This window comes from Macaca fascicularis, chromosome 14 (genome assembly GCF_037993035.2).
Source record: "Macaca fascicularis isolate 582-1 chromosome 14, T2T-MFA8v1.1".
NCBI lineage: Eukaryota > Metazoa > Chordata > Mammalia > Primates > Cercopithecidae > Macaca > Macaca fascicularis.
The window spans coordinates 1,181,370-1,200,701 of NC_088388.1; the positions used below are offsets into that span (position 1 = coordinate 1,181,370).

Genomic DNA, 19,332 nt, shown 5'->3' on the forward strand with positions numbered 1-19,332 from the left:
GGGTACGGTAGGGTGTGATGGGGCACGGTGGGGTGCAGTGGGGCATGGTGGGGCATGGTGAGGCACAGTGGGGTGTGGTAGGGTATGATGGGGCACGGTGGGGTGCAGTAGGGCATGGCGGGGGTGGTGGGCATGGTGGGGGTGTTTGGCAGGTCGGTGGCATCCCTTCAGGAAACCATCTTGTACCATGCTGTCTTGGGCCTCAGTGGTGCACGCTGTGTGAGCTCTTAGCGTGCAGGCTCTGTGTCCACAGGGCTGAAAATGCTGACACAGCCCAGAGGAGAGGGAGCGGAGGCCAGGTTGCTGAGCTTGTCTGCACATCAGCCTGTGTGGTTTGAAAGGGACCCCATCCAGGGGCTTCTGGGGCCTGGAGAAGCTCAGGATGGAAGTGGGAGCCCAGAGGAGCTTTTGTCTCCTGGGTCCTAACAGCGGCTTCCATCACTGTGCGGGACCCGCCGCTAAGAGGTGACGGCGTTCTCTCTCCTCCGCACGTCCTTGGCCCAGGGCTGCTGTTCCAAACCGCCACAAGCTGAGGAGCTTAGACAGCAGAAACTCACTCTCCGTCCTGGAGCTGGAAGTCTGAGATCAGGGCTACGCTCCCTGCTGAGGGTCTGGGGAGGTCCTTCCTGCCTCTCCCAGCTTTGGGGGCTCCAGGTGTCCCTTGGCTGTGACCGCATCCCTCCAATCCCCGCCTCTGTCTCTCTGTGGCCTCCCCTCTCTGTCTGTGTCTCTTCTGTCTCCTGTGGGGACACTGGTCATTGGATTGAGGGCCCACCCAGCTAGTCCCCGATGATGTCACTTCAAGATACTTCCCTTAACCCCATCTGCAAAGACGCTTTCTCCCGGCAAAGCCACATGCAGAGGTTCTGGGGTGGCCATAGATTTTGGGGGACACCATTGCAAGCACTGGACCCATTTTATAGACAAGGCAGTTGAGGCCCTAGGGCTTCAGTGGCTCCCCGAGGCGGCAGTCACGGTGGTGACGCTGGCTGCCATGGCGCCTGGGGAGCGAGGGCACCACCAAGGAGCCTGCCGGCCCGTCTGTCTGTGTCCCGCAGGCATCTGCAGTGTGTGGGGCAGTTCCCACTATTCCACCTTTGACGGCACCTCTTACACCTTTGAGGGCAACTGCACCTATGTCCTCATGAGAGAGATCCACGCACGCCTCGGGAATCTCAGCCTCTACTTGGACAACCACTACTGCGCGGCCTCTGCCGCTGCCGCCAGCTGCTCCCGCGCCCTCAGGCTCCACTACAAGTCCATGGATATCGTCCTCACCGTCACCACGGTGCATGGGAAGGAGGAGGACCTGGTGAGTCCAGGCGGCGGGCGGCACAGTGTTGGCCCAGTCCCAACCACACCTGGGCAGGCCGACTGCAGGCCGGGGGACCCAGGTGCCGCAGCGATGGCCCTGTGCCCAAGACAGCTCCCAGGGGGCAGGGAAGGCCTGTGGGGCTGCCTTAGGCCGAGCACACTTTGTGGTCTAAATGCAGTCGACGGGAGACCCCAGGCCCTCAGGGAAGATCTGGGCTTTGGGGTGAGGGATATACAGGGGGGTCTCTGCACGTCGAGGCAGAGCCCTAAAGGCAAGCCCCACTCCCCGAGCCCACCTGGCACTGCCTCCCAGTTCAGGGATTCCCCGGATTCCCCCAGATCCTGTTTGACCAAATTCCGGTGAGCAGCGGTTTCAGCAAGAACGGCGTGCTTGTGTCTGTGACGGGGACCACCACCATGCGCGTGGACATCCCTGCCCTGGGTGTGAGCGTCACCTTCGATGGCCACATCTTCCAGGCCCGGCTGCCCTACAGCCTCTTCCACAACAACACCGAGGGCCAGTGCGGTGAGTGGGCGGCGGGTCCTGCCCCGGCCAGGGCCGCTGCTGGGCCCGACGACCCAGTGAGCATAGGGGAAGCCTGGGGAGGGGAATGAGGGGGAGGCAGGTGGGGGCTGTGAAAGGCTCCCCAGATTCCAGCCCCGCGGTGACACCCTGCCCGCAGGCACCTGCACCAACAACCAGAGGGACGACTGTCTCCAGCGGGACGGAACCACTGCCACCAGCTGTAAGGACATGGCTAAGACTTGGTTGGTCCCTGACAGCAGAAAGGACGGCTGCTGGGCCCCGACCGGCACGCCCCCCACGGCCAGTCCCCCGGCCCCGGTGTCTAGTGCACCCACCCCCAGCCCGTGCCCGCCGCAGCCACTCTGTGATCTGATGCTGAGCCAGTGAGTCCTCCCCTCGGGGGTTGCAGGCCCTGGGGCGCCCCCGCCTGCCCCCACACAGGCAGCTCCCTGGGGCCGGGCTGAGGCGTGCTAATTGCTTTGCCCCACAGGGTCTTTGCCCAGTGCCACGACCTTGTGCCCCCGGGCCCATTCTTCAATGCCTGCATCAGCGACGGCTGCCAGGGCCACCCCGAGGTGCCCTGCCAGAGCCTGGAGGCCTACGCAGCTCTTTGCCGTGCCCGGGGAGTGTGCAGTGACTGGCGAGGTGCAACCGGCGGCCTGTGCGGTGAGTGGGGGCGGCCCTGGGCCCCAGACTCCTCGGCCTTTCTGAGTGGCCTGTGTGGTGAGTGGGGGTGGCCCTGGGCTCCCCAGACCTCTCAGCTTGTCTGACACCTCTCTGTGCCCACAGATCTCACCTGCCCACCCACCAAAGTGTACAAGCCGTGCGGCCCCATACAGCCTGCCTCCTGCAACTCCAGGTGAGTACAGGGATGGCTGGTGCTGTCCCCACCACCCAGGCCTGCCTGACTAGTTGGGGGGAGCAGGAGGAGGCCAGAGGGTGTCCCGCTGGGAGTCACAGATCTCTGGGGTGCCCCTGAGCCCAGGACTCCTTGGAAAACATCCCCTGCTGCTCCCAGATGCCTTAGAGAAAAGAGTCAGGCAGGGGGCACATCCCTGGCTAGGCCTGGCCCCCCATCCCCACCTGGCCGCGCCCCCGAGTCCCACCCATCCCAGACTACCCTTAGCCCCACCCAGCCCCGCCCCCAGCCCTGCCCACTCTGAGTCCCGCACTCCACCCATTCGTCTCCTTCCCTGCTCCCCACTGCCCATCCTGGGGACTCCCGTGGATGACAGTACTGGGAGGCCTCCTGGATCTCTGGGTCCCAGGGCCTCTCTTGTCGCCCTGCAGGAACCAGAACCCACAACTGGAGGGGCTGGCGGAGGGCTGCTTCTGCCCCGGGGACCAGATCCTCTTCAGCGCACACACGGGCACCTGCGTGCAGGACTGCCGTAAGCTCCTCCACCTGCCACGGGACACGACCCTGGGCCCGACCCAAGCACACGCAGGGTGGGAGGGGCCGCCCAGGCCCACGACATGCTCTCCCCTCTCCCCAGCGGACCCCTGTGACCTGTTCTGCGCCCCCAGAGGCACAAGATGGCCCTATTGTGGCCCTGAGCCCTGTAGAGTCCCCACGGTCCCCTGAAGCCCCACTGGGAGGCTCCATCCTTGTGTGATCCTGCGGTGGTCCCTCGCCTGAGCCCTGCCTCCCACTACCATGGCCGAGGCTTCCATGTACTGACAGCTGGGCTCACGGTGCCCTGGCCTGAACTCCAGCCACATCTGACACCCTGAAAGTTCTCCAGGGCCTTCCATCCCACGGGGGAAGCAGGCGCCAGGCCTGAGAGCACCTCCCGTGGCCAGAGGCCCCTCCGCCTGCAACCTCAGCACCCTCAGTGACACCGTGCTGTTTCCTTTCCAGCCTGCGTGGGACCTGATGGGCTTCCCAAGTCTGTGAGTGGCTCCACCTCCACCTGCCCTACCCCACCCTCTTGTGAGCTTAGGGAGGGAGCGAAGGAGCATCTCCACCCCACAGGGCAGCTGTGGGGCACCCGAGTGTGACATGGACGTGTCAGTGGCTGGTGTGGGCTTCCTGCCCCCCCAATCTGGGCCACTCGGGTACCAGCCCAAGGGAGGGGGTGGCCGGACAGATGCCCAGGGTTGACCTGTGCCTGTCCAGGAGCCCTCAGGGACCCCCTCAATCCATTCCAGCCCGGGCAGCAGTGGATCAGCAACTGCCAGTCCTGCGTGTGTGATGAGGGTTCAATGTCGGTGCAATGCAAGCCCCTGCCCTGTGAGGCCCAGGGTCCCCCACCACCGTGCAGCCACCCCGGCTTAGTGACCGTGACCAGGCCCCGGGCCAACAACCCCTGTTGCCCCGAGACGGTGTGCGGTAAGACCCTGCGGAGCAGAGGTGCCCGGCATAGGGTGACGGGGGACAGAGCCGGTGCCCACCAGGGGCCTGTGGGGTGGGCACAGGAGAGCAGAGGAGTGTCCTGGTGTGACCGCAGCAGGGCCACTCGGCAGAGATGGCCTCCAGGTGCATTATTCTCCTCCTAAACATGAGGCTGGTGACCTCAGGCCTGCCCAGGAGTGGCCCGGGGATGTGGGAAGCAGCGGGGAGGTGGCCAACCAAGGGGCCTGGAGGAGCCCCGAGGGGCCGTGAAGCAGTCAGGTCCTCAAGGAAGAGCACACCTGCGACTTACGCTGGGAACAAGCGGTCGGGAGGAGGAGTGAGCAATGCCCAGACAGAGCCCTCCGTCCTCCCGCAGTATGCAACACAAGCACCTGCCACCAGAGCCCACCCGTGTGCCCGCTAGGGCAGGAGTTGATCAGCACCCAGAAGGAGGGCGACTGCTGTCCCACCTTCCGCTGCGGTGAGCGGGGCTGGGGCGGGACTGGGGCCGGGCTGTGGGTGGCCTCTCACCCGGGGGTTGGGGGTGCAGGATGGTGGGGGTGCTGGGGCACGTGCTCCCTGCCATCGGTCGTGGGCTCAGCTCCCTTTCCTTCCAGGACCTCAGCTGTGTTCCTACAAGGGCATCTTCTATGGGGTAAGGGCACAGCAGCGGGCGGGTGTGGCCCTGGGACTTGAACATGTGTGTGGGATGCCCCGGGGCCCTCTGAGCCCCACTCCTTGTCTTGACATTCCTGCCATGAGGGCAGATCTGCACAGGGGCCCTGGGCAGGTCAGAGCTGGGACATGCTTGGGACTCAGGGGCACCCGACGTCGACAGCTGTGAGTTCCACACCTGCTGCCTCGGAGAGGTCCCTTCAGGGGCTCCCAGCAACGGCCTGGGGGCAGCACACGCCTGCCCAGGGTCCCTGCCCACCCGGATTCCTGCCCGCCGGATTCCTGCCCCCACGGGGTCTCTGTCCACCAAGATTCCTGCCCGTATGAGGTCTCTTCCTGCCTGGATTCCCTGCCCACCTGTGGTCCCTGTGTTGGTCTCTGTGTGCATCGGCTCCCTGCCTGCCTGGGTCCACGTTCAGCCAGGGGTGCATCCACGCTCCATCTGAGGAAGGAACAACTCCCTGCGGGCCCCAACGGGTCATGGGGAGGAGTCCTGGCCCTGGTGCCCCACCGGTGCCCTCAGTGCCACCCTCCCACCCATTGCAGGTTGGTGCAATCTTCTCAGGGGCCCTTCCCTGCCACACGTGTACCTGCCTCTCTGGGGACACCCAGGACCCAACGGTGCAATGTTGGGAGGATGCCTGCCACAATACTACCTGCCCCCAGGTGAGCCCACAGCTGCTGGGCAGACCCAGCCCCGAGTCACTATTATCCCGGCTCCCTGGGGTTCTCTATCTTAGCCATTGCTGGGGTCTTGTTTGTTCCCAAAGGGAGGGTATGAAGTAGGAGGATGACTGAGGGGGGCTGGGGGTGGGACAGGACCTGCAGGCTGCTGGGGACAGGGTCTGGGATCAGGTTCCAGGAAGGCAGGGGTAGGTAGAGAGAAGGTGCTGGAAACTGGGGTGAGGCTGAGCCAGGATAACTGGGTGGGGGCAACTTCTTTGGGTATAGACCCAGGCAGGGACAGGGCTAAGGACCCCTGGGCCACTGGGGTATAGACAGGAGGGCAGGCTGGGCTGGGGCATGCACTGGAGGAGAGGGTTAGGGCCCGATGCCCCTCCTGTCCCCACAGGGCTTTGAGTACAAGAGAGCGGCCGGGCAGTGCTGTGGGGAGTGCGTGCAGACTGCCTGCCTCACGCCCGATGGTCCGCCAGTCCAGGTAACATCAGAGGCATGTGGGGGCAGGTCTCAGCTCCCTCCCTGGAGACCCTCACCCCCAACAGGGCTCCGCACAAGAGATCATCGATACTCAGCTTCCACTCTCACCCTTGCATTTCAGCTGAACGAAACCTGGGTCAATAGCCGTGTGGACAACTGCACCGTGTACCACTGTGAGGTCGAGAGCGGAGTCTATTTGCTGACCCCACAGCCTGCATCCTGCCCAGAAGTGTCCAGCTGCAGGGTGTGTGCTGGAGGCCCCGCCCCTGCCTGGGAGGCCCCGCCCCTGCCTGAGAGGCCCCATCCCTGCCTGTGTGGCCCCACCCCTGCCTGGGAGGCCCCGCCCCTGCCTGGGTGGCTCCCTCTCCCCAGGAGGGAGGCCCCGCCCACAGCCCTGCCCCCTGTCTTTGGCCCCCCAGGGGAGCCTCAGGAAAACCGGCTGCTGCTACTCCTGTGAGGAGGGTAAGTGGAATCCACCTGCCCACACCAGCTCCAGCTCCAGCTCCAGCCCGTCGCTGCCCATCCATTCCTGCCAGACGTCTGCACTGGGCAGTAGTGTGATGCCAGCGTCCAGACTCCACCCTTGGTCCTGGAGGGCCCTGGGAGGGGTGGTCCTATGGGGAGGGTCGGCCCAGCAGGTCCAGGCCCTCAGAGTGAGGGTCCGGTGGGGCTCTGCATCTGCCTTTCCTCCTCCCAGACTCCTGTCAGGTCCGCATCAACACAACCGTCCTGTGGCACCAGGGCTGCAAGACTGAGGTCAACATCACCTTCTGTGAGGGCTCCTGCCCCGGAGAGTCCAGGTGAGTGCGGTAGGTCCGCCCTGGCCTGTCAGTTGGCTGGCACCCTGCTCTGGGTCAGGGGGGCCTATGCCAGCTCCAGGAAGGAGAGAAGGAGCTCCCCAGCAGGGCTCCCCCTCTCCACGTCCATCGGTAGAAAGCCTGGGGCCGCTCTCCCCAGCAGGGCTCCCTGCTCCATGTCCATCAGTGGAAAGCCTGGGGCCGCTCTCCCCAGCAGGGCTCCCCGCTCCTCTGTCCATCGGTAGAAAGCCTGGGGCTGCTGTCCTCAGCAGCGCTCTCCCTCTCCACGTCCATTGGTAGAAAGCCTGGGCCCGGCTGAGCTGAGCCACATGGCACAGAGCTCCCAGCTGCAAACCCAGGTTCAGGTGTCCCCCCGGGGAGAGTGGGCGGAACCAGAGCCTTCTGTAGAGCCCCCCCATGACTTGCCGCTGTGGCTGGCTGTCAGCAGGAAGGGCCAGGAGGGTTGACCCTTAGCTAGAAGAGGCAGGAGGAAGGGTCAAGGACTGCTCAGAGTCAGCAGGATTGGAGGAGCTGGTTCAGAGAGGCGAAGAGCAGGCCACAGAAGACAGCCGGGAGCCAAGGGACCCTGGGGCCCAGAGCTGCCCATTCTGAGAAGGTGGAGCCCCAGGTGCCCACAGAGCAGGCCACTGTGGACAGAAGGGGACGGCCGTCTGGCCCAGGACCCCAGAGGCCCACGCATCAGTGTGCCTGGGCAGAGAAACGGCAGGGCCAAGGTGGCCGATGTGAGGGCCCCCCTGTGTCCACAGGTACTCGGCAGAGGCCCAGGCCATGCAGCACCAGTGCACCTGCTGCCAGGAGAGACGGGTCCACGAGGAGACGGTGCCCTTGCGCTGTCCCGACGGCTCGACTGTCCTGCACACCTACAACCATGTGGATGAGTGTGGCTGCACGCCCTTCTGTGTCCCTGCGCCCATGGCTCCCATATACCCCCCCGGCTTCCTGGCCCAGGAGGCCACGGCCGTCTGAGGATGTTCTGCCTCCATCCCCATGCTCTGTCCACCTGGAGCCAGGACGTGCATTGCCCGATCATGAAAACCTTGGGCCTGCTCTGCGGAGCCCCCTGGCCTCTGTGTGTGGCACCCCGTGCCTCTGTGCTCCTGCTGCCCACCCTGTGGGTAAAACCGGACCCTGGAAGGGTGAGGGGCCAGCAGGACCCCTTTCAGGAGGGCACCACTCAGGAGTCATGTCCTGGGAGAGCCTGTGGCCCACCTTGGCCTTGCCCCTCCTTGATGTCACTGGGACGCCCCGGAACAAGCTAAGCGTGTGCGGGCCTGTGTGTCCCTGCCATGGCCAGAGTCCCCAGGCAGCACGGATTCTGGCTGGCCACATCCGGCCACTGGGGCACAGACAGGCTGGTCCAGGCAAGGCCGGCTGCTGCCAGGAAGCTGCGCTAGACCTGCCTGCTGCAGGGTACCTCGGGGCTGAGGTCACAATGGCCAGGTCAGAGAGAGGTCGGCATCCCAAAGCCCCCTCTGCTCAACCCAGCCCAGTTTTGCAAATAAACGCTGAGCATCGAGTATGTTTCCTGTCCTGATGTCTTTTCTTGTCTACCATCTCTCCCAGGCTGTCCGGGTCCCCTGTGAGCTGCTTGCCTGGGGCCTGCAGGCTGGAGGCCACATCTAGGGGACAGTGCAGGACGCCCAGCAGCCACTGAGGGGCCAGGAAGCCTCTGGGAGGGCCAGGCAGGGTGTGGGACAAGGAGCTGCTTGGTCATCCACATGCGCCTGTGGGCACCCTGGGAGTCACTCTTGGGCTGTGGGAGCACTGCCCAGGGGACGAGGGGCAGGGGGCCGCCAGGACCCAGAGGTCACCCCGGCTGTTATTTCCAGTATGGGGGATTGTGTGAGGAAACCAGCTCATGCAGGAAGATGGAGGCAGTCAGTGGGGCAAGCAGGCAACCAGGCCTGGTCAGCGGGGAGGCAGCCACCCGCCAGGGCAGGTGCATGGGAGCCGGGCGCAATGCTGCCAGGCTGGTGCTGGGCCCTGCGGGGCCGCTTTTCACCCCGTCCCATGCACACCTCCCCGGGAATGCTTTCCTTGGGCCACTTGCTACACGAGCCACACGTGAGCTTGCTCGCCTCCTGTCCCGCCTCCACACACACAGGCAAGGCTCTCTGCCCTTCCTTTCCATTGCTCTGTCCAGAGCAGAGAGCACCCGGTGCAGACGGTAGGGTATCAGGGAGCCTGTGGGATGGGTGGAGTTGGCAGCTGGGGCTGCAGGTGTGGGCAGGGAAGACAGTGAAGGTGGTACCAGCCAGGACCTAGACACAGTGGGATGTAGGGAGCTTTGGACACAAAATGACCTCCTACTGGGCAGGGGGCGGTTACAGGCAGACCGTGACCTGGGGAGACAAGAGCAATGCTCATGCCTGGCTGCGGAAGCCTCTGCTGTGGGTGCAGAGTGGGGCCTTCCCCACACTGGGGCCTGCCTCTGCCCTCTGCCCTCTGCCCTCTGCCGTTGGGTGGGTCCTGCCCTGCCCAGGAAGTGATGCTATCATGCTGTACATTTACAGAGCTCCCAGCTCCTAGGGGCCTGGCCAGGCCCCTGCCAGTGCTCCAAAGCTCCAGCCTCTGCTGCCCTCCTGGGCGAGGCCGAGCAGGGCCGGCCACCCCAGGACTGGGCTGGAGATAGTCAGGAGCCTGACAAGGTTGCAGGTGGGCTCCGGTGGGTGGTGGGCTAGGATGGTCACCACTGGGGTGAGCTTCTGTAGGTTTACCCTGCGCCTCCGAGGCTGATTCCCTGGAGGTTGCGCCAGGTCACTGCCTGACCTGGGTCTGCATTCAGCCACGTGTAACCGAATGGTTTCCTAAACCTCAGTCATTCTCACGGTGCGATGGTTTCCTTAGACCCATTTACGTCAGCGTGTGGGTACAAGCACCCCTCTCAGAGGCCCGTGCTGTGCTGTCCCTGTGCCCCAGAACCGTATCATTCAATCCTGACAATACCCTGTGTGGTGTCTGCTATTGTGTCTCCCACTCCACAGGTGGGAACACTGAGGCACAAAACAATGAGAAGGTCCTGTCAGGGGGAAAGCTGGGCTCACACCCAGCCAGCCCGAGTCGAGGCCACACTCAAAACCACAGGGCTCTGCTGATGCCCCAGAGCAAGGAACTACAAAAATAAACACAGTGAATACAAACCAATGTTACTTAGACTTTAAAGATGTTTTAAAAGGGATTTCTGGTTTCCAGATGGAAAAGTGGGCATGTCTTCCCCCACAGACACAAAATCATGACAATGATAGAAAGAAACTTTAAAATAGCAGCAACTGAAAGCAGGAAAGTAAATCATCCGCACCGCCGGCAGATACCCTGAAAAGGAGACATTTGGAAAGTGCTGAGGGGGGGCCCAAAGCCTTTTGTAGGAGGCTGTTCTCACCCTGCTATAAAGAAATACCCGAGACTGTGTAATTTGTAAAGAAAAAAGGCCTAACTGACTCACAGTTCTGCCTGGCTGAGGAGGCCTCAGGAAACTTACAATCATGGCAGAGGGCGAAGCAGAAGCAGGCACTTTCTTCACAAGGTGACAGGAGAGAGAATGAGATCTAGCAGGAGAGATGCCAGATGCTTAGGAAACCATCAGATCTCGTGAGAACTCACTCACTATCATGAGAACAGCCTGGAGGAACCACCCCCAGGATCCAATCACTCCCACAGTGTCCTTCCCATGACATGTGGGGATTACAGGGATGTATTAGTCTGTTTTCACACTGTCTTCATACCCAAGACCGGGAACAAAAAGAGGTTTAATTGGACTTACAGTTCCGCATGGCTGCGGGAGGCCTCAGAATCACGGTGGGAGATGAAAGGCACTTCTTACATGGCGGCGGCAAGAGAAAATGAGGAAGCAGCAAAAATGGAAACCCATCAGATCGTGTGAGACCTATTCAGTATCACAAGAATAGCACAGGAAAGACCAGCCCCCATGATTCAATTACCTCTGCCTGGGTCCCTCCCACAACGTGTGGAAATTCTGGAAGATACAATTCACAGTGAGATTTGGGTGGGGACGTAGTCAAACCATATCATTCTGCCCCTGGAACCTCCAAATCTCATGTCCTCACATTTCAAAACCAATCATGCCTTCCTAACAGCCCCCAAAAGTCTTAACTAATTTCAGCATTAACCCAAAAGTCCACAGTTCAACATCTCATCTGAGACAAGGCAAGTCCCTTCTGCCTATGAACTTGTAAAATCAAAAGCAAGTTAGTTACTTCCTAGATACAGTGAGGGTACATGTATTGGATAAATACAGCTGCTCCAAATGGGAGAAACTGGCCAAAACCAAGTGGTTACAGGGCCCATGCAAGTCTGAAATCCAGTGGGGCAGTCAAATTTTAAAGCTCCAAAATGATCTCCTTTGACTCCAGGTCTCATGTCCAGTTCATGCTGATGCAAGAGGTGGGTTCCCATGGTCTTGGGCAGCTCCACCCCTGTGGCTTTGCAGGATACAGCCTCCTTCCTGGCTGCTTTCATGGGCTGATGTTGAGTGTCTGTGGCTTTTACAGGCTCATGGTGCAAGCTGTTGGTGGATCTACTTTTCTGGGGTCTGGAAGACAGTGGCCCTCTTTTCATAGCTCCACTAGGCAGTGGCCCAGTAGGGACTCTGTGTCGGGGCTCCAACCCCACATTTCCCTTCTGCACTGCCCTAGTAGAGGTTGTCCATGAGGGCCCCACACCTGCAGCAAGCTTCTGTCTGGACATTCAGGTATTTCCACACATGTTCTGAAATTGAGGCAGAGGTTCCAAAACCTTAGTTCTTGACTTCTGTGCACCCACAGACTCAACACCATGTGGAAGTTGCTAAGCCTTGGAGCTTCCACCCTCTGAAGCCACAGCCTGAACTCTACATTAGGCCCCTTTCAGCCACAGTTGGAGAGGCTGGGATGCAGGGCACCCAGTCCCTAGGTTGCACACAGAACAGGGACCCTGGGCCCAGCCCACAAAACCACTTTTTCCTCCTGGCCTCCAGGTTTCTGACGGGAGGGGATGCCGTGAAGGTCTCTGACATGGCCTGGAGACACTTTCCCCATGGTCTTGAGGATTAACATTAGGCTCCTTCCTACTTAAGCAAATTTCTGCAGTTGGCTTACATTTCTCCTCAAAAAATGGGTTTTTCTTTACTACTGTATCATCAGGCTGCAAATTTTCTGAACTTTTATGCTCTGTTTTCCTCTTTAACAAAAAAAAAATTTTTTTTTGAGATTGAGTCTTGCTCTGTTACCCATGCTGGAGTGCAGTGGTGCAATCTTGGCTCACTGCAACCTCCACCTCCCAGGTTCAAGTGATTCTCCTGCCTTAGCCTCCCTAGCTGGGATTACAGGCATGAACCATTACGCCCGGCTAATTTTTGTATTTTTAGTAGAGACAGGGTTTCTCCATGTTGGCCAGGCTTGTCTCAAACTCCTGACCTCAGGTGATCCACCCGCCTCAGCCTCCCAAAGTGCTGGGATTACAGGCGTGAGCCACCATGCCCGGCCCGTTTCCCTTTTAAAATGGAATGTTTAACAGCATCCAAGTCAGCTTTTTAATGCTTTGCTGCTTAAAAATTTCTTCTGCCAGATACTTTAAATCATCTCTCTCAAGTTCAAATTTCCACAAATCTCTAGGGCAGGGGCAAAATGCCACCAGTTTCTTTGCTAAAACATAACAAGTGTCACCTTTGCTCTAGTTCCAAATAAGTTCCTCATCTTCACCTGAGACCACCTCAGCCTGGACCTTATTGTTCATATCACTATCAGCATTTTTGTCAAAGCCATTCAACAAGTCTCCAGGAAGTTCCAAACTTTCCCACATGTTCCTGTCTTCTTCTGAGCCCTCCAAACTGTTTCAATCTCTGTCTGTTACCCAGTTCCAAAGTCACTTCTACATTTTCAGGTATCTTTTCAGCAATGCCCCACTCTCGGTACCAATTTACTGTATTAGTCCGTTTTCACACTGCTGATAAAGACATGCCCAAGACTGGGAAGAATAAAAGGTTTAATTGGACTTACAGTTCCACATGGCTGGGGAGGCATCAGAATCACGGCAGGAGGCAACACGCACTTCTTACATGGTGGCAGCAAGAGAAAAATGAGGAAGATCCAAAAGTGGAAACCCTGATAAACCCATCAGATCTTGTGAGACTTAGTCACTATCACAAGAACAGTGTGGGAAAGACTGGCCTCCATGATTCAATTACCTTTGCCTGGGTCCCTCCCGCAACACGTGGGAATTCTGGGAGATACAATTCAAGGCGAGATTTGGGTGGGGACACAGAGCCTGACTACATCACGTTTCTTTTTTCTTTTTTTTTTTTTTTTTTTTGAGACGGAGTCTCGCTCTGTCGCCCAGGCTGGAGTGCAGTGGCCGGATCTCAGCTCACTGCAAGCTCTGCCTCCCGGGTTTTTACGCCATTCTCCTGCCTCAGCCTCCCGAGTAGCTGGGACTACAGGCGCCCGCCTCCTCGCCCGGCTAGTTTTTTGTATTTTTTTTTTAGTAGAGACGGGGTTTCACCGTGTTAGCCAGGATGGTCTCGATCTCCTGACCTCGTGATCCGCCCGTCTCGGCCTCCCAAAGTGCTGGGATTACAGGCTTGAGCCACCGCGCCCGGCCCATCACGTTTCTTTATAGAAAATGGGCATTCAGCCTGAAACCACCAAGCAGCTCAGAGATGCCAGCATCCTGAAAGAGAGCAAACACTCTGTCAGTAAAGAAAGACAAAGGCCATGCGCTCAAGCTATCAGGTTTAATAGGATGATTTTATTTTTTAAGATTAGAGGATATGGAGGACAGATCTGGAAATCTGAACACTTTTTCTAGTGAGCCCCAAAAGGAAAGAATAGAGAGTGGAAGAGAGGCCATAGTTTCAGAACAAAAACCATGAAGTCTTAGACTCAAAGATTCCAGTGAGTGCCAAGACAGACCAAGCGAAACTACGCCCATGAAAAAGAGAAAACCTTAAAGCTACCAGAAAGACAAGGCGGTTCACCTACAAAGGCATGAGAACCAGACAGGCATCTGGTTTCTCATTAGTAACACTGGATGCAGCAAGATGGTGCCATGGTATTTTTCAAAGCACTGAGGAAAGGTAACTCAACGTAGAATTCTACACCCAACTAGACTGCCGTTTAAGAGTGACAAGGACATTTTTGACATACAGGGACTGAGACGGTCACCTCCCACAGATCCTCTGTGAATGAGCTACTAACAGAGGTGACCAGTGGCCGAGGGCAGTCACACACATGCAATAATGGTGAGCAAAGAAATGGGTGACATGCCCTGTTTTTCTATTGTTTGGTTTTGTTTTTTGTTTTTTTGAGATGGAGTCTTGCTGTGTTGCATAAGCTAGAGTGCAGTGGCATGATCTCGGCTCACTGCAACCTCTGCCTCCCAGGTTCAAGCGATTCTCCTGCCTCAGTCTCCCGAGTAGCTGGGATTACAGGCGTGCGCCACCAAACCAAGCTAATTTTTGTATTTTTAGTAGAGATGGGGTTTCATCATGTTGGCCAGGCTGGTCTCGAACTCCTGACCTCAGGTGATCCGCCCACCTCGACCTCCCAAAGTGCTGGGATTACAGGTGTGAGCCACCACACCCAGCCACCCCTTCTTTAATTCTCTTGACAAAGATGTCGTCTCCGCTTACCTCTAAGGCCACACCACTCCACTCCTCAAAGCCCCATGACGGTGACTCATTGTTACACATTGTGATGGTTCCTAATGCTCACGCTAGCATCAAAAACCCTCTCTCTGGCCTACCTCACGCTTATTCTTCTACCCATTCGCCCCCTACCTTTCTCAGGTCTATTTCATGACTGATTGTCAGGTAGCCTTGGTCTGCTGAACACCTTCCTCCCATGTTTGGTCTGCCAAGTGGCTCTCCTTTCATCATGAAGGGTATCTCCTGACACCTCAATGACTGCTCCAACTTTCCAAGATGGATCAGAAGAGAGGCAACCGTTTTTCCTGATTTTATCCTTTCCAAACATGATGTAGACACGGAATTCATCAAATATGTATTGGATTAATTCCACTAAGAATTGCTTTTTTGTTTGGCATAATGTAGAGGTCCAAATGGATTTTTTTCATACATACAGTCAATTGGTGTGGCCCATATATTGAAAAATATTTCCTTTCCAAACTGCTCAACAGTGACAATAGTCTCATAAATCAAATATTCATGTTCTGTTGCACTGGTGAAATTTGTCTATCCCCATATCACAATGTTAATCATTATAGTTTTATAATACATTTTCATATCTCCTTTGACACTTTCCTTTCACTACCTCTTTCTTCTCCTCTTTCTTTTATGTTTTGGCTATTACTCAGCCTTTGTTTTTGTTTTTGTTTTTGTATCAATTTTAGAATCCATTTGTTAAATTCATTTTTAAAACATTTATGAAGTTTTAATGGAAATTATTTTTTGCAGAACAATTTAGGGGAGAATTGACATACTTTTAATACTGACCCTTTCTATCCATGAATATGGTTTATAGTCCTCAATTTATTCAGGTCTTCATTCATGTCTTTCAGTAAGGTTTTATAGTTTTTCCTTCACACTTTTGCCCACTTAAAAAAAAAATCTTATTTTCTATGTTTTGTCCTTATTCGTGTTGCTTTTTTCAATGATATATTACAAAATTGTATCTTCTGATTATGGCTAATATTTGGATGCATGTGTAGTATAGTTTCTCAATTCACTCTCTGTCTTTCTCTGCCTTTCTTTGTGACCCAGGAAGCTGGTGTCTAACAGACTGTATCACCTGGTTGGGCTAACGGGAGGCACCTGTAGGAGATGAGAGGAGAGAAGAAAGGTCAGAGTTATCTATTTTCTGAGATCCCTCCTTGTAGGCCTGTGGTTTGGCAGTGATTTTATTCCTCTATGTAAGACCACAACTTCTGCCAAATAAGCCCCTTTCTCTGGTAACTATGACCTTCCTTTGTCCTTTCAAGGCCAGGAGTGGTAGCAGCTTCCTAAAGCTAAAAATGTCTTGAGGCTTCACCACACCTTGTTCTTTCACTTAACTCTGCCCCTCCTTTGTAAAGAGTCCATTCATTACAATCTTCCCAGTCATCTTTTCCAGTTCTCTTTATATTATTGGTTTCTCATTTCATTTAACTGCGGTCTGATCATACTGTATGATCGCTATGATTTTAAATTTGTGAAGGTGTGCTTCATGGCCCGGAATATGGTCTCTCTTAGTAAATGTTCCATGAGAGCTTGAGAAAAATGTGCATTTTGCTGTTGTTGGGTGATTTAATCTGCAGGAGTCCATCATATTCAGCGGATCGATGGTCCTGTGGAGTTCAGCTACGTCCTCGCTGATTTTCTGCTTGCTGTATCTCTCCGTTTCTGATAAAGAGTGTTGACGTCTCTGGAGTGTTTTCCTCAGTTTTAATTAAGTTTGTCGTTGTTGTTGTTTGCTTGCTTGTTTGTTTTTTGAGACAGAGTCTCACTCTGTTGCCAAGGCTGGAGTACAGCGGCGTGATGTTGGCTCACTGCAACCTCTGCCCCCTGAGTTCAAGCGATTCTCCTGCCTCAGCCTCCCAAGTGGCTGGGATCACAGGTGCCTGCCATTGTGCCCAGCTAATTTTTGTATTTTTAGTAGAAATGGGTTTTCACCACCTTGGCCAGGCTGGTCTTGAACTCCTGACCTCATGATCCACCCGCCTTGGCCTCCCAAAGTGCTGGGATTACAGGTGTGAGCCACCGGGTCTGGCCAATTAGATTTTTCCTCATGTATTTTGATGTGCTGTTTTTAGACACAAATGTTTTAACGATTGTTATATCTTCTTGGAGATATGAGTCCTTTAACATCATGTAACATCCTTCTTTATCCCTAATAATTTTCCTTGCTCTGAAGTTTGCTCTGTCTGAAATTAGTATAGCTACTGTAGCTTTCCTTTTCATCATGGTATATCTTTCTCTTTCCATTTACCATTTATATATATATATATGTCTATTTATTTATTTATTTATTTTGAGACAGAGTTTCATTTATTGTTGCCCAGGCTGGAGTGCAATGGCATGATCTCGGCTCACCACAACCTCCACTTCCTGGGTTCAAGCGATTCTCCTGCCTCAACCTCCCAAGTAGCTGGGATTACGGGCATGCACCACTATGCCCGGCTAATTTTGTATTTTTAGTAGAGACTGAGTTTCTCCATGTTGGTCAGGCTGGTCTCAAACTCCTGACCTCAGGTGATCCACCTGCCTCGGCCTCCCAAAGTGCTAGGATTACAGGCATGAGCCACTGTGCCCAGCCTATATATGTCTTTACATTTAAAGTGAGTTTCTTGTAGTCACCATATAGTTGGGTCTTATTTTTTAACCCGCTTTGACAATCTTGGTCTTTAATTGGTGTTTTTAGACTATTGATGTTTAAAATGATTATTGCTATAGTTGGATTAATATCTACCATGTTTGTTGCTAGTTTCTATTTGTTGCCTGATATGGTTTTGCTGTGTCCCCACCCAAATCTCATCTTGAATTGTAGCTCCCATAATTCCCACATATTGTGGGAGGGACCTGGTAGAGTTAATTGACTCATGGGGGTAGTTTACCCCATACTGTTCTCGTGGTAGTGAATAAGTTCTATGAGATCTGATGTGTTTTTAGTGGAAACCCCTTTCACTTGGTTTTCATTCTCTCTCTTGCCTGCCACCATGTAAGATGTGCCTCTTCCCTTCTGCCACGATTGTGAGGCCTCCCCAGCCATGTGGAACTGTGAGCCCATTAAACCTCTTTTTGTTTATAAATCACCCAGTCTCAAGCATGTCTTCATCAGCAGCATAAAATCAAACTAATACATTGCCCTTGTTCTTTGCTACTATTTTTGTCTCTACTCTTTTTCTGTTTTTTGTGGTTTTTACCAATAATTTTATATTCCATTTTCTCTCCTTTCTTAGCATATCAATTATACTTCTTTTTAAAATACTTCTTTAATGGTTGCCCTAGAGTTCACAAGATACATTTACAACTAACATAAAAGTCCTCTTTCAAATAAAACTATACTCCTTCATGAGTAGTGCAAGTATCTTATAATAGCAACATAATTCTAATTACTCCCTCCCAGCCCTACATTATTGCTTTATTTTGTGTAATTACTTACACTTAAACTATGTCATCAAATATATTGTTGCTATTATTTTGAACAAGCTATTATCTGTTAGATGAACTAAGAATAAGAAAAAACTATTTACCTTCAATTATTTCTTCTCTGATGCTCTTCCTTTCTTTATGTGGATCTGAGTTTCTGACCTGTGTTATTTTCCTTCTGTCTGAAGAACTTCTTTTAGCGTTTCTAGCAAGGCAAGTGTACTGGCAACAAATTCTCTCAATTTTGTTTGTCTGAGAAAGTCTGTGTTTCTCCTTTACTTGTAAAGGATTTTCACAGGATACAGAATTCTAGGTTGGTGTAGTTTTATTTTCCTGTCAACACTTTAAATTTTTCACTCCACATTCCTCTTACTTGCATGGTTTCCGAGGAGAAGTCAGATGGAATCATTATCTTTGCCCCTCTATAGGTGTATTAGGGGAAATTATCAGGCATAATTACTTCAAAGGTTGCTTCTGTTTTTTTTTGTTGTTGTTTTGTTTTGTTTTTGAGACAGAGTCTTGATCTTGTTGACCAGGTTGGAGTGCAATGGTGCAATCTTGGCTCACTGCAAGCTCCACCTCCCAGGTTCAAGCAATTCTCCTGCCTCAGCCTCCTGAGTAGCTGGGATTACAGGTGCCCACCACCACGCCTGGCTAATTTTTGTATTTTTAGTAGAGATGGGGTTTCACCATGTTGGCCAGGCTGGTCTCAAACTCCTGACCTTGTGATCCACCCGCCTCAGCCTCCCAAAGTGCTGGGATTACAGGCGTGAGCCACCGCACCCGGCCTCCTCTGTCTGCTTTTAAGAGTTTCTCCTTGCTTTCTGTTATCAGCAGTATGAATATGACATGACTAAGTGTTTTGTTTATTTGTTTGGAATCCATTGCTTCCTAAATATTTTGTTTGGTGCCTACCATTAATTTGGATAATTATTGGCCATTATTTCTTCAGATTTTCTGCCTCATTCTCCTTTTTTCTTCTGGAATTCTAATAATGCATAAGTCAGATCATGTGGCTGTAAGACAAGTGGCCTAAAACAACACACACTTATCTCAGAGTTTCTGTGGGGGCAGGAGTTCAGGCACAGCTTAGCTGGCTTATTGTTGGGTCTTACGAGGCTACAATTAAGGTGTCAGCTGGGTTGCATTCTCATCTGGAGGCTTGACTGGGGAAGGATCAAAGCCCCCTCAGATTCTTGGCAGAATTTGTTTCCTTGAAGTTGTAGGAATTATGGCACCTTGCTTCTCACCCAGCAAATGAGAGACCCTTGAGAATGAGTCTGCGAGCAAGATGGAGTCTTGAATAACATCAGGTGATCGGGGAGGGACATCCTATCACCACTGCCATATTCTGTTGTTTAAAAGCAAGCCACAGGCTCTGTCCACCCTCAAGACAAGAGGATTATTCAAGGATGTGAACACCAGGAGG

General features: G+C 54.3%; 1 protein-coding gene across 1 annotated transcript in view; it reads left to right on the plus strand.

Annotated features, from left to right (window-relative positions):
- Positions 1-8,343, plus strand: part of MUC5B (mucin 5B, oligomeric mucus/gel-forming) — a 39,941-nt gene extending 31,598 nt beyond the window's left edge. The window contains exons 34-49 of the mRNA XM_045372407.3: positions 1,059-1,312; positions 1,654-1,840; positions 1,998-2,223; positions 2,331-2,506; positions 2,630-2,699; positions 3,131-3,231; positions 3,702-3,733; positions 3,992-4,172; positions 4,552-4,656; positions 4,793-4,830; positions 5,397-5,516; positions 5,923-6,009; positions 6,130-6,252; positions 6,428-6,470; positions 6,706-6,808; positions 7,573-8,343. Coding sequence (XP_045228342.2) covers positions 1,059-1,312; positions 1,654-1,840; positions 1,998-2,223; positions 2,331-2,506; positions 2,630-2,699; positions 3,131-3,231; positions 3,702-3,733; positions 3,992-4,172; positions 4,552-4,656; positions 4,793-4,830; positions 5,397-5,516; positions 5,923-6,009; positions 6,130-6,252; positions 6,428-6,470; positions 6,706-6,808; positions 7,573-7,792 — 2,066 coding nt within the window. The 3' untranslated portion in view covers positions 7,793-8,343. The remainder of the gene's footprint in view (positions 1-1,058; positions 1,313-1,653; positions 1,841-1,997; positions 2,224-2,330; positions 2,507-2,629; positions 2,700-3,130; positions 3,232-3,701; positions 3,734-3,991; positions 4,173-4,551; positions 4,657-4,792; positions 4,831-5,396; positions 5,517-5,922; positions 6,010-6,129; positions 6,253-6,427; positions 6,471-6,705; positions 6,809-7,572) is intronic.
- The last annotated feature ends 10,989 nt before the right edge of the window (positions 8,344-19,332 follow it).